The 14,110-nt window shown below is 39.1% G+C and overlaps 1 protein-coding gene across 1 annotated transcript in view; it reads right to left on the bottom strand.

Moving 5' to 3' along the window:
* The window catches only part of ttc7a (tetratricopeptide repeat domain 7A), a 52,133-nt gene that overhangs the window by 33,422 nt on the left and 4,601 nt on the right, over positions 1–14,110 (bottom strand). Inside the window, exons 2-9 of the mRNA XM_042502243.1 lie at positions 13,485–13,648; positions 13,193–13,361; positions 7,226–7,356; positions 6,727–6,851; positions 4,821–4,899; positions 4,371–4,540; positions 2,142–2,205; positions 1,771–1,908 (exon numbers count right to left, since the gene is read on the bottom strand). Coding sequence (XP_042358177.1) covers positions 1,771–1,908; positions 2,142–2,205; positions 4,371–4,540; positions 4,821–4,899; positions 6,727–6,851; positions 7,226–7,356; positions 13,193–13,361; positions 13,485–13,648 — 1,040 coding nt within the window. The remainder of the gene's footprint in view (positions 1–1,770; positions 1,909–2,141; positions 2,206–4,370; positions 4,541–4,820; positions 4,900–6,726; positions 6,852–7,225; positions 7,357–13,192; positions 13,362–13,484; positions 13,649–14,110) is intronic.

Raw genomic sequence — 14,110 nt, 5'->3', positions numbered from 1 at the left:
GTTAACCCTGCTAAATTACACATAACAAATCCCAATTTAACCCCTGGTAATGAGGATGATATGCAGAGTCAGAGCAGACAAACTGGGAAACAGGAAACAGCTAGGCAAACTGACTAAAGTGCTGTGTTTAGTGTAAGTTCTTGACAGTTATACTACCAGTGTACCTGTCTACCTATTTTATAGTTTTAAATTTTAATCGCGGTCATGGTTCATTGACCCACAAGTACATAACGTAGCACTGCTAACAGGACCAGGAGTCTACCAGGCCCCCGGGAAGTGCACCATGCACTGAAGCCAATTTTCGTGAGACGTGTCTAGCTGCAGCCACATTCTGTTCAAAGCAATCCCAACATGTCACTGTAAACCACTTCAAACACCAGTAAAAAACAAGCCCACCGATTCAACAATTATTTTAACCCTGCAACGCGATAATGCATTTAATAAATATCAGACTAAATGTAGCAATAATTCACTTAATTCATCTACATGACTGTGTGTACCAAATTTCAAATTGTCAAGATATTTAACTCGGCAGCAAAATTCCAACCTCAAGGTGGCGCTAGATGGAAAGTCAATAGACCACAGATGCCATTAGGAGTCATTCACTGGGAACCTTGAATATATTTACCAAATTTCATGGCAATGTATCCAATGCACCAAAATGGTGGATCGGCTGTTTGACATTTCCATCCTTAAAGTGATGCTGCTAGCCTAGCTAAACTGTCCCCGTACCTCAACCAACTACTTTCACATTAATGCACTCATATTATTAATTCAGTGATTTAACATTTATAATAAGACATGACTCTGAAAATTGTCATAGAATGAACTTTTATTTAATACATTCATAAAAACAGGGCTTTTACTCATAATGGACTATTTTTATATTGTGGTTTACTGCTTTTATTTATTTACAAGGTTTGAATACTTCCATTATAACCATTAGCTCATTTTATTCAGCAAAAATGTCAAATAATTGTAATTTTGTTCGTACAAGCCTCCAGCCTTTTTTTAAAAAAGAATTATATTCCTTCATGGATGTAAGATGTACAGGATGCATCTGCGTTATTCAATCTTATAAAAATACATATTTGTGTATCCTCCTTCTGAAATTTGATATAAGAATCAGAACCTGCTGCAGACATCTCATGGATTGATTAATGCTTCAGTAAGTCTGCAATCAATCAATGTGAATCTTATTCATCACATCAGAGATGGATGGCACTGACTGGCTGACATCTAATTCTTAACAAATGGCCCATACTGGCCCCATATATCAGCAAACCGATCCACTGGTCCAAGTGGAACTACGTCGGGGTGTATGAGTGTATGTGTGTGTGGTCGCCCTTATAGGATGACTGATGCTATCTATGAATCAGTCAGACAGGTAGACAAACCTAATTTTAGACAGCTCCTCTAACCTCCGCCTCCCCAGCTTCCTACATCTGGGTAGAGGTCACATCAGGAGGGGATAATAGAGTTTGTGAAGAAAAAAAAGCAAGAGAGAGCAAATAGAAGAGGAATTTGGAGTGAGACACTGAAAGAAAAATTAGAGGAAAAAGTAGAAAAAGACACATAATCCCCTTGCTCAAAGTGATAAGGACATTCATTAAAAAGTTTGGCAAAGGCAAAGCTCTCACTAACACATCTCATCTCTCACGCCTTTGCGCTCCTCCCCTCAGACCTCCAGCATGGAAAGTGTGTGTGTGTGTGTGTGTGTGTGTGTGTGTGTGTGTGTGTGTGTGTGTGTGTGTGCGTGTGTGGCCGCACCTCAGAGAGCATGCCGTACTGCCCCCTCCTGGCCATGCCAATGGTGAGCAGGTCATAGACAGAGGTGGCATCCTGCAGGCTGGCCTGACGAGCTTCAGCCTGGTCTGGCAGACGACTGATGACCGCCTCGCCGCTGGCCTGGACGAACACAGATGCTGAGTGAGGAGGAGGAGGAGGAAGGAGGAAGAGGAGAACTAAGGAAGGGAAAAGTGATGCTGATGGTAAAGAAAGTGTAAATTCCTTATATGTCTTTTGAATGAAAAAAGGCTGAGAATGTGGAGAGAATGGGAAACACGAGAAAAGGCTGAGAATGTGGAGGCGTGTGTGTGTGTGTGTGTGTGTGTGTGTGTGTGTGTGTGTGTGTGTCTCACCATGGACTCTGTGATGAGCAGCAGCAACACAGCCTCCTCCACCACGTCCTGAGGACAGAAGCAACTGCCAGGACACAGGAAACAGGAAATAGTACCAATAACAGGAAGTCTATCCCTCACACACACACACACACACACACACACGCACACACGCACACACGGTTTTTCATGAGGTAGATTGTTAGATTGCTGCAAGTGTCCAGTTTCTGTCTCACTTGTGGTGCTGTAACACAATCCGGACCACCCTGGCTGTATCACTACACAGCTCTATCTCAGATGTCACACACTCTCTCTCTCACACACACACACACACACACACACAGAGACATATTGGCTGCTCATTTTCTTCCATCTCTACCTCTCCCATCCCTCTCATTCATCACTTTCTTTGCCTCTCCTCCCTCTCGGCTCGGCTACGTGTCCTATTAAAGGACACATTTACCAGACACCGTCATGGCCTTTTCAATAGAGGTAACTGGTGACAAAAGCCCTGAACAATACTCAAGTACAGCTATTCCTCGGGGTGAAGTCTCCTGTTCCTCCTCTCCTTCTAATCTCAGACATGGATTTAGATCTTCACTTATGATAGTGTGGGCAGGATTAGTCATGTGGTGGTGACTAAGTATGGCTCGCAGGGCCTGAGCAACGAGCACAGGATCCCTGCAAAGAGGGGAGTGCAGAACGGAGGCAACAACACGTTGATATAGTTTAGCGTGCCGATGCAGATAACCAGTTTGTCATGTTGGGATCGTGCGATACAATTTCATCCCTTGTGAATATTTTGTACCTTGATATGTCACTTCATGATATGCTATATTCTGCCATGTAATGGCATTTTATGCTGTTCATGGTCATGCTATAACACAGCTTTGCTCAATACTCGATTCTGATTGGTCAATTACAGCACTCCACAGTCTGTTACTCCTGTAATAAGTGAGACAATGTATGGCGAGCAGGTCATTATTGTGAAACAAGCCCCTTTAGGGAGAAGTAATCGTGTCAGGATCAACATGTTGGGGCTTATTTTGCAATAATGACTAGCTCACTATGCAAAATGTTATGTCATGTTATCTTGTTACAATATGGTATGTTATTTTGTCATGTCATGTCATGTCATGTCATGTCATGTCATGTCATGTCATGTCATGTCATGTCATTATGTCATGTCATTATGTCATGTCATGCTATCTTGATGCCATGTCATGTTCTGCTTAGTCATGTTATGCTATATTATGCTGTTATGTTATGCCATACTATGGTATGTCACTTTATCTTGTTATGTTATGTCATGTTGTTATGGTGTCATGTTATCTTGTTACATTATGATATGTTATCTTGTTATGTCATGCTATGTTATTGTGTCATGTTATGTTATCTTACAATGTTATGTTATCTTATGTTATGTTGTTATTTTATGTCGTGATATCTTGTTACGTTATGCTATGATCTTGATGCCATGCCATGTTTTGCTAAGTCGTGCTATGCTGTCCCATGCTGTTATGTTATGCCACGAATCACAATGACAGTTAATTAATAAGGAGGCTAGATTATCAATGTGTTTGTAGAGCCAAAATTTGCCAATGAATCCAACTCATTGCCCTATGCATATTCACAGGTATGAAGCAGGTGGGTGTAAAGGTGTGTAGTAGTTGCTTTTTGCTTATTTTTGATACAAGCACAGTCCTACATCACACTGATGAGAGGTGTGTGAGATTATTTGGGTGTGCTGGGATTCCTAACCTTGAATGACCCAGTGTTAACTGCTAGCCTACGAGCACTCTCAGGAAAGTCTGTTACCTGACTTTCCATGTGAACAGGCAAACTTTTACTTTGTAGAGACATGACTCAGATTCAAGCCTCCCTGATGATGACTCAGTTAGTACAAAAAAAAAACACTTGAACAAAGAGAATCGATGCCAACTGCCAAGTGCTATGATTTTTGGGAGGACACTATCTTGGACAAAGCTGATGGCACATTGGCTGAAAGTGCAACTTGGACAAAGGAACTTGACACCTAGAGATAACTGCTGTGGGGCTGACACAAAGAAGTAACAAAACACAATCCCAGGAGGCTTCACCCTTCTGAAATTTTGAACTTGGCTAAAGCATTTAGCACACAAACATCTGGATCACACAGACACAAGAAATAAGAGGATGAAAACAGGTAAAAAAAAAATTAAAAAAAAGGAAATGGAAAACAGTAGTAATATAGAAATGAAACAAACAAACCAGTCAGTGCTGTAACGTTGTGGCGGTTTAACAGTGGGGTAGATGGCGTCTTTGGAGGCTGCGGCTCCCTCTCTGTGGAGCCAGGCTGAAGGTGGGGGGCCCAGTGGGGGCCAGTAGCTGTCCTCACTCACAGAGCTCAGCAGCACCTCTGCTAGCTTCCTCGCCGCAGACTAATGGGAAACCACATTATATTACTTACATACTTCTTAATGCATATTCTGTGTTCAAAGCAGTGTATTATTTTCTCATCATATATTGTGTAGATTTTCCTATGATTCACTAAATTGCCTGCCGGGTTAACTTGTTCAAAGTGTAGGCACGCTGATCTGCACAACCCCTGATACACTATAGAATCATGAATGTTTAGCGGCTAGAAATGCAAACGACAGCAACTGTGTGTGTGTGTGTGTGTGTGTGTGTGTGTGTGTCTGTGTGTGAGAGACAGCTCACCTTCCTGAAGCTCTGAGACCCTCGTGACTCCACCACCCTGAGCACCCTACGCAGTTGGTGAGCACCCTGTGCAAGATGACTAATGAACACACACACACACACACACACACACACACACACACACACACACACACACAGTAGGCGTATATCTGTGTGATGTATAGATTGTGAAGGTGTACCTTTAAAAAAATAAATATATACGTAGAAGAAGAGGCTAACAGTAGATAAAAGAAAAAATAATAATACACTTCTGACATCAGACTTTTAACAGAGGTGTAGCTGTACAGAACGACGAGAGGCCACAAAGAATATCACTGATATTCTGACTGCAGGCTGCTTTATATTCCCCGGGTCTCAGCAAGCCATATAAACAACAGAGAAATTCTACAATGGGTACAATGAGAAGTTCACCCAAATGCTGGTGTTTTGTTATATTTGATCCACCCCATTTACATCAGTGATGGTAGAAGTATCTAAAAAACACATCTCTGTAACAATATTATAGAGGGTCCTGGATATTTTAGAATACATTTATTTATAATTTGTCATGCTGTTGTCTACATTAGCATATATTTACATTTTTTATGTTGTTACTATTACTATTATTATTATTAGTAGTAGTAGTAGCAGTAGTAGTAGTGGTAGTATAAATAATTATTTCATTTCATTTATTTATTTATTTATTTTTATGCCTTACTTCGGTCTCACTTACAAATAAGATAAATGACTTCCTCATTATATAAAATATTAGTATTTTAAAACCGAAACATTTTAATCTTCACAAAGGGATGTAATGTCATCTATTACTGGAGGGCTTTGTATCAGTTTTAGTGAGGAGTACCTAATAAACCAGAAACCAGTGCATGTTCAGACACTGCTTGGCTTTTCTGAGTCTAAGAGCAACACTTACACCTGCTGGCCACAAATCAAAGTGCATCTCTGCTGCACCTACGTCAACGGGTGTTTAAAAGCTTCTCCTAATTTATTCTCCTTGCAATTTAAAAAGCCTAGGGTTCCCTCCGTTACTGTTTAAGGTTAAGTAAGGAAAGACTGCAACCATTCATCACAGTGAATAACCAGTGATGTAATGTTAACACGGGAAGAGGAACTCCAGCCAAAAACCAACTATATAACAAAAATTTATTTAAGGAGATTTAGTATTTTATTATCACCAAATATGCATCCTTGCTATGTAAGGTCATGTTTGTTTTTTTTACCTGACATTGTTCAACCCCTGAATATCACGGCAAAATTATTTAAAAAAAACCAAAACAATAAATTAAATTTTTTAATAGCGCAGGCAAATAGTGGAAAAGAAGGCACACACTGTGAATGTGTATGTGTTGTGTGTGAATGTGTGTAGGAAAGTGGTGGAAAATGAAAATACCAATACAAATATACCATACTGTAAAAGACATTCTATAACAAGTAAAAGTACCACAAACTACAGGGAAAAGGTAGAAAAGTATTATGGGGAAGTATTATAAGGAAAAATCTAGGTATCACAAGTAAAAGTATTCCCTCTAAGCGATTAATGATACACTGTACAGTATATATACTTTATATTATTATTATATAGCACAATATTAGATTTATACTCATGTGTTATGTTAAAGTAGAATTTTTGTTGTAGATAGTGTAAGAAAAAAAATCTGTCTTTTAACTGTTTTATATTAAGCTGCAGTTAATGATTCTTTTATTGTGGATTAAGCTGCTGTTTTTGGTTTTTCTTTTTTTGTCATCAATAAATTAAATGTCTTAGCATCATTATTAAATAGAGTGCAAAGAGACACTTTCAAATGTCTTGTTTTGTGAACCAACATTCCAAACCTCAAAATGTTTCAGTTAACAGCAATTAAAGACAATAAAAATGCCGAGGTGTTTGGCCAGGGTAATGTTGACTCACCCTCTCTGCAGCAGACAGAGGTACGCACTCTGTAATGACGCCTGCAGGAAGTAGCCCAGGTCGATGTCCGCAGGTGGAGGAAGCAAACTGGCTTTTGCTGTCTTAGCGTGGGGTGTTGTTACCATCTGAAAAAACACACACAACCACATTTGCATTTCATTATATTGAAACCTCTAGGTAGCCTTGAAGGGACAGTTCACCTCAAATCAGTTCAGTATTTTTCAGTGGAAATAGTTTTGGTGTGAGTTGCAGAGTGTTGGAGATATCAGCTGAGAGATGTTGGCCTTCTCTCCAATGTAATGGAACTAGATGGCACAAAAGGAATACATCTTTCCAAAAATCAATACATGGTTACTAAAGATAATAAACAAACCACGTTGTGAGCAATTTCATGTAGGAACTATTTTATTTCTACCAAACTACACCCGCCTGCCGTATTACTTTTGCACAAAGAAGAAGGACAGTGATGAACACCGACATGCACTCTATAAAACTCCACCTTATCGAGCTCCTGCAGGAAGGATAGAGAAGCGTCGCAGGCCTTCAGGTAACAGGACAGACTCTCCTCCTCCCTCTCTGACAGACGGACACGAGACACTGCAGAAACTATCTGGTGGTCCAGAGACAGACCTGAAACGCCAGCAGAGACCATTAGACCAACACTGGTTAGAATTCATGAACAAAATTCTAGTTTCTATCTTCAGCTGGCAAAGTTAGCACTGAATACCTCGCTGACAAGTCATGCAGTTAACACAAAAAAAGACAGTGACAGGTATGATTTATTTTACAATATAAAAAACAACAACTTTCAGCTTGTAATTAGTTAGAAGTCAAAAGTAGCACAAGGATGACAACATCTGTATTTTGTATGATTGAAAAGTAAAGCAATTAATCAGTTGTCGTATTTGGAAATATCAAAATGAATGAGAAAAGAAGGTCTGATTTTGATGAGACTTCATCTTCAGATATTACAAATAGTAATAAGTCACAGTAAGTCATACATTTTACATTGAAACCTGATTTCTTTTGAAAACTTGGCTAAAAATGAGAAATGTTTCACCAAATGCAAGAAATTGGGAAAAGGTGACAAGAAAATAATCTGCAAATTAGTTTTAAAAGAGAGAGATGGAGAGTGAGAGATTAAGACATTATTATACGTTAATAATTATTAAATATATATATATATACAATATATATATATATATATTATATATATATATATATATAATATATATATATATATATATATAAACATATATACATATATACTAATATATATATGGAAAATGTCTGAAAACTACATTTAAAATAAAAATTAACTAATCATTCTTAACCATTACGTTTTTATTTTTTTAAAAAACACAAACACTTTTTTTTTTTTTAAACTCTTTTTGGGTCAAATTTCAGGTAATTTTTTTGTAATTCATATTTTTGTACCCTCTTCCTGTGTTTTTGAAGGAAATTTGCCAATTTGCTCAGGTTTTAAAGGGTTAAGACGCTGCATATGACACCACAGAGAATAAGCATAAGATTAATGGTTACGATTATTTTTTGGCATTTTAGCCTTTATTCGAAAGGACAGATCAATAATGTGAAAGGGGGAGAGAGAGAGGGGCCACGAGCAGAAGTCGAACGAATTCTTATTCTTAAAATAACATACATGAAGGCCGCAGTGGCCTCCGGGACACTGCCTTCATGTATGTTATTTTAAGAATCAAAGAGGTAGGAGTCTTTTTGGATTAATTTTTGGTACTGTGACCATCTCCCCTCATTTTGGAAATGTGATATTTTATCATTGTGCATACACTGTGATATACTGCTAAATCCTGGCATTAGTTTATTAGTAGAGACGACAGCAGTGGTGGAGTATTCATGTAAAGGCTCAGTCCATGACCCCACTTTTTCCTCGTGTTCCTTGCGTCTCCCTCATGTCTCCTCCTCCCCTGCGTGTCTCTGTGTTGTGGGCGTGCCTTTCCCTCACCTGGCTCCTGATTCAACTTACACTCCTGTCTTCAATCGTCTCATCACCATGCAGTATAAGAACCCAGGCGCATCTCTCACTCATCGCCACATTGTTCCTCCAGACTCAGTGGTACTAACTTTTTGGCTGCTCAGAAGCTTGAAACCAGAGGGTTTTTTTCCTTGTGTTTTTTGAGCCTGCTAATTGATAGTTTTCTCCTGAGCCTCTGAACCACAACACCCTGCCAAGCCCTTCCGCTCAGCTGCTGGCTTTACACAGCCCCAGCTAAGCACACTTAGTACATAAAAAAGCCCACTCAGTCCTAAACACACTTGGACTAAACCCGAGCCACGAGGCAAGAAATCTAGGAGTCATAAATCCAATTTTGATTTTAAACCACATATATGCTGGATCACAAAATCAGCATTTTATCATTTAAACAATATTTCCAAAGTCTCTACTTGCTCTACTTTCTGGTCGACCAAAGTTAAATACAATTAATCAGCTGCAAGTAATTCAGAATCCTGCAGCATGAGTTTTGCCTAAGACCAGAAGGAGAGCACACATTTTTGTAAAACATTTTTTTTACACTGGCTGCTTGTTAGTTTTCACATTGATTTTTTTTATAAACTTTTATGAGTTTATAAAGCACTGCATGACCTTGCAACAAAATACATCTCAGAGATGCTTTTAGATTATGAATCAGGAAAGCCCCTTCAATCCTCTGACTCTTCTTTTTTAGCTGCTCCACAGAGAAGAGCTAAAACATTTGGTGATTCTGCTTTTAGCCATTATGCTCCAAAATGCTAAAATAGCCTGCCGGTGGATCAGAGAGGTGCTGGAAATATTAATAACTTAAATCTAAACTAAAAATCTATCTATTTAGTCTGGCTCTTATATAGCATCTTACTATCACTATTTTATGGCTTATACTCATTCTATTTCTTAAGATCCGTTTTTGTTAATTTTCTTTGTTGTTCTTCTTTTTGTTTCCTCAATCAAACTATGAAGCACTTTGAATTGCATTCAGTTTGTTTGACAGGTGCTATATACATAACATTTGATTCACTGATTGATTAGTTACATTCAACCTCTGCAAGACAGGTGGAGTCCACATGATAAAACATATATTGATCTCTCACTATTGGCAGCCAGGAAGCAGTTTGTGCAGCAGATTGATGCCCTGCTGATCATAGACTGTATAGCTGCTAATGCATGAATATGGAGGAAGAAGTGAACAGGGTACTTCGGGTCCAGATGCCGGCTCTGATGTCTGTTATCGGACTTATTGGTACAAATATACAGAGCTTCCAGGAATATTACGAGACTGCAGCAGCCTTGGGCCAGACTCCAGGCCTAATCAAATAAGCAGACAGCTGCCGATAGACAAGACATCATCATCCAAATATTCACATCTGACTTCATGCCCACAACAATATGCAATATGTACACAAAACACCCCCCCCCCAAAAGGATCTGGTCTGTTTGCTCACTGCAGCATGTGAAAGTCCACTGTGAATATCTTTCCAACAATCAGAGGAAATCAAAATCTTCTCCTACAGCAATAAAAGTCTCCTCAATTCCATGAGGTCATGTCCGATTATCAGGAAACAGGGCGTGTAATGACATGATGATGATGATGATGATGATGAGCATAATAAGATTATCCAGAGCTCAAAGGACTAAAGACATTGTAATCTTGTGTGAATGTGACCTTTGACTTTTAATGATGCTGCTATTCAATGTATCAAAAGAGACAAAATGCTTGATTCTATCTGACAGGGGAAAAAGAAGCACACATTTAAAGTCAACCCGAAATAATCTGCAATAATAAAAACTACATTTTTGGACTTCAGACAGCTTGCGAGCATGTGTGACTGTGAGTAACACTTCCTCAACATATGACTCACATCGAAATCTGCTAGTTGCACTAAATATGTTCCCTGAAGGGCTTACTTCTTAATGTTTACTGAGCAAAAATGTAAATGCAACACTTTGGTTTTTGCACTCAACTGATATATTTCTCTAAGACTTTGGTTGCAAATTTGCTAATTAGTGAGCACTTCTCCTGTTCCAAGATAATCTATCAAAGTGACAGACTTGACACTAAAATGTGCAGTTTGATTACACAACACAATGCTGCAGATGTCTCGAGTTTTAAGGGAACGTGCCATTGGCTTACTGAGTGCAGAGCTGTTGCCTGTGAACTGAATGTGCATTTCTCTCTTTTTGTTCTTTTTTTTTAATAATAAAAATAATGTTTATTATATTATGTATATTTTTTTTTTACCTCATGTATTGCAGCTAAAACAAAACATAACATTTATAGCGACTTATCATCTTAATAAAACTGCTAAGACAGGAGATAACACTGAGTGCTTTTTAAGGTCTGACATAAATAGTCCACTGTAATAAATTTTCCTGTAAAATTACAGTATTACTGGTAGCTGTAGTTGCAGCCACCATACATTTATTTTACAGTGCCACTACCGTAAGTAGCATAAGCACTATAAGAACACAAATATTTTAGTACTATTTTAGCTTTAAATTTATAACAGTACTCTACAGTAGAATGTGAGGTTTACAGTATAATATTAGCTGAAAAAGGTTTCAAGATTTTTTTCTGTGTTTCACTGTATTTGGTAATACTACCCATTACTGTTCAAATTCAGCCGTATTTTTACAGCAATTTCACAGTTACAAATTATCCCTTAAAATGACGATAAACTACTGGAAGCTGGAGTGTCAGGCATCCTGACTAAATATTACTTGAACAGTTTTTTTACCATTCAATTTATTACAGTATTGTACAGTAGAATGTGAGGTTTACAGTGTAATATTGACTCCAAAAAGCATCATGATTTACAATGCTTTACTGTAGTTTTTTTTAAACTATATTAAGTTTGGGTACATTTTTCTTTTATTGCCTTCTCCCTATTTTTTAAGAAATCAAGCCACCTTCCTTACGTTTCAAAGGGTTACACATGTAAAAAAATGAGAACAAAAACATAATGCGTTTAAAGTTTTGTTCAGTACAGTTACTCTACTGTATATCCATCCCATTATAGACGTTATGACTTAAAGTGTCTTTAAGCAGCTTGGGAGAAAACACGAAAGTCTTCTTGTGGACCAAAGTTTCACATTTCTCCCTTTGCAGCATCAGTATCATCCACAAGCTGAGGTTAAGACTCTTGGGGTCACGAAAGAACTTTGCGTCCAACAGGCTGATGTTTTCCAGCCGTGTTACATTTATTTCCACAGATTTAATTTCATCAGTCTGCCCCGCTGCCTCACTTCCACATTCAAACCCCATACAAGGTCACTGTGATTTTAGTTGTGTGATAACTCCTAGCAAAGAGATTAGGAAGGGGATCGTCAAGGAAATGTATGCAGGCAGCTGTTGAGTCTCGCCTGCGGTGTTTTTCAGGGCATCATGCCAGACCACAGTGCTGCTTCAGCTTACAGAGGGCTCAGGGTGACAGGTAGGAGATCTGCTGTAAATGTAAACTGTTCAACACTATAATGGTCTGAAATCCCAGTGAGAGGTAACATAAGGTTTGTCTTTACATTCACTATTTCCTACCACAGCGCAATGTCTATTCCTCAGGTCTAGACGCGATTTTGGACGCATAATTGTAAGCAGCACACATCCGAGAGAAAGCTGTGAAGGTCATAGACACAGCACAACAAAAAAAAATACAACGCCAAGTGGACAAAGCTGGTTCCAGAGCAAGAGTGAAACTGGGTTTACTGGTGAGCACTGAAGGAGAGGATGGGGATGAAGAGCGATTTGGAGTTGGCCTGTTTTCCGTTGGACATTAAGGGTTCCTGACCAGCATCTCCTGTGTTCAATGATGTCAAATTTCTGTTTTTCTAAATGAAGTCTGGCTTTGAAGAGAGCGATACAACGGAAATGTATGTCTAGTTAAAGTGTTAATACTCTTAATATATACACTTAAACTGATGTTGGTTATTTTAAAATTGTATAAATATGTTTTTTCTGCTACCTCCATCCACAGCAGTACATTGCTTTTCTTCTGTGGTGACACTCCAGCCTGCTTGTCTAAACTGGGGGCTTGCTGACAAATATCTACTGTATATAATAGACTGACTTTGGATAAGTACCTCATACAACTCCACTTCAGAAAATCCAAGCTATCCCCTTAAAGTACTGTGAGTCAAACTGAACCTGGAGGTCCGTCTATAAACTGTGTTAAATGTTAACAACTCACGGTTTGGGGTAATAATTTGACTGTTTGCATTTTTTTTTCTCCTCAGAAGAAGTTTGGCTTACTTGAAGGTTAGTTTACAGTCTACATGATCACCTGACTGTGAGTGTTTTTTTTTGCCCCATCTCACTTTTTGTGACCATGTTTGCAGATTTCAGTAACCACTTAAGAAGTGCAATGCTTTTTCTCTCCGATGGCAATGATGGGAAAAAATGTAAAAGTAACCCAGGTTGTAAAAACCTGGATTTGCCTTTGATTCCCCAGAAGTATCAGGTACCTTTGATGACAAAAGCCTCAGCCAGCAGGCGGAGGTGGTAGGTCGGCTGCTCATCCCGCGTCAGCTCCTCCAGTCCCACCCTGGCACACATACCCTGGGCATCCCTGTAGCGACCCTGCACATAGTGCACCTTAGCCATCAGCAGCAGAGCCTCATTCAGGTACCTGGGCTGGAGGACAAGAGGAAATCAATAATTTGGCAATAAATGACACAAGGTATTTGTGTTAAAGCTTTCCGTGAGAGAGGAATCTACAAGTATCGAGTGACCTGAAGGAACCTGGATGATACTGACTGTGAGACGGCCTCGGCTGAGGATGGTGTTGAGGTGGCCTTTGGCCCGGGACAGTTTGGGCTGGGTCTTATCCATCAAAGGTGTTGAGCTGCGTAACAGGTCCATGTTTTCCTGCAGACACTCCTCCAGCAGCGCCTCGGCCATCAGCAGCATCCCATAGTCATCTAGAAAAGAAAAGTCAAAAGTGTTCTGAGTTTGTTGGGATAGGTCTGAGCTCAGGGGTCATAGGTCATTTGTTTCTGTAGCCAAAGCAAACCTCAGTCCATCCATAAAAAAAAGCATTTCCCAGCAGCTCATGGAGAAGAGTTCAAACATGCCACAGTCCTGACGGCTATTTAAAAGCTACAGTTTCCATTTCCCTCATATTTTCCTTAAATAGCTTTAACATTGTAATCATATGATAAGCAATCCAAGTCCACCTACTGTACACTAAAGATATTACTCAAACTCTGGTCTGACTTGCTTTCAGAGTCTAGTAGTAAACCTCAGTTTTTGTGTACACATTCACTCGATTAAAGCCTTCCTGTTTAGCTTTTCCTTTCTCAGTGCGTGTGTTCTGTCGCCAACTTTGTGAGCAGTGTTTACGTCCTGATATACTTGACATATTTGCCAGTTAGTTTTATCAG

The sequence above is a fragment of the Plectropomus leopardus genome, chromosome 15 (genome assembly GCF_008729295.1).
Source record: "Plectropomus leopardus isolate mb chromosome 15, YSFRI_Pleo_2.0, whole genome shotgun sequence".
Classification (NCBI taxonomy): domain Eukaryota; kingdom Metazoa; phylum Chordata; class Actinopteri; order Perciformes; family Serranidae; genus Plectropomus; species Plectropomus leopardus.
The sequence above is the reverse complement of the archived record's forward strand: the minus strand, read 5'-3'. Positions and strand labels throughout refer to the sequence as shown.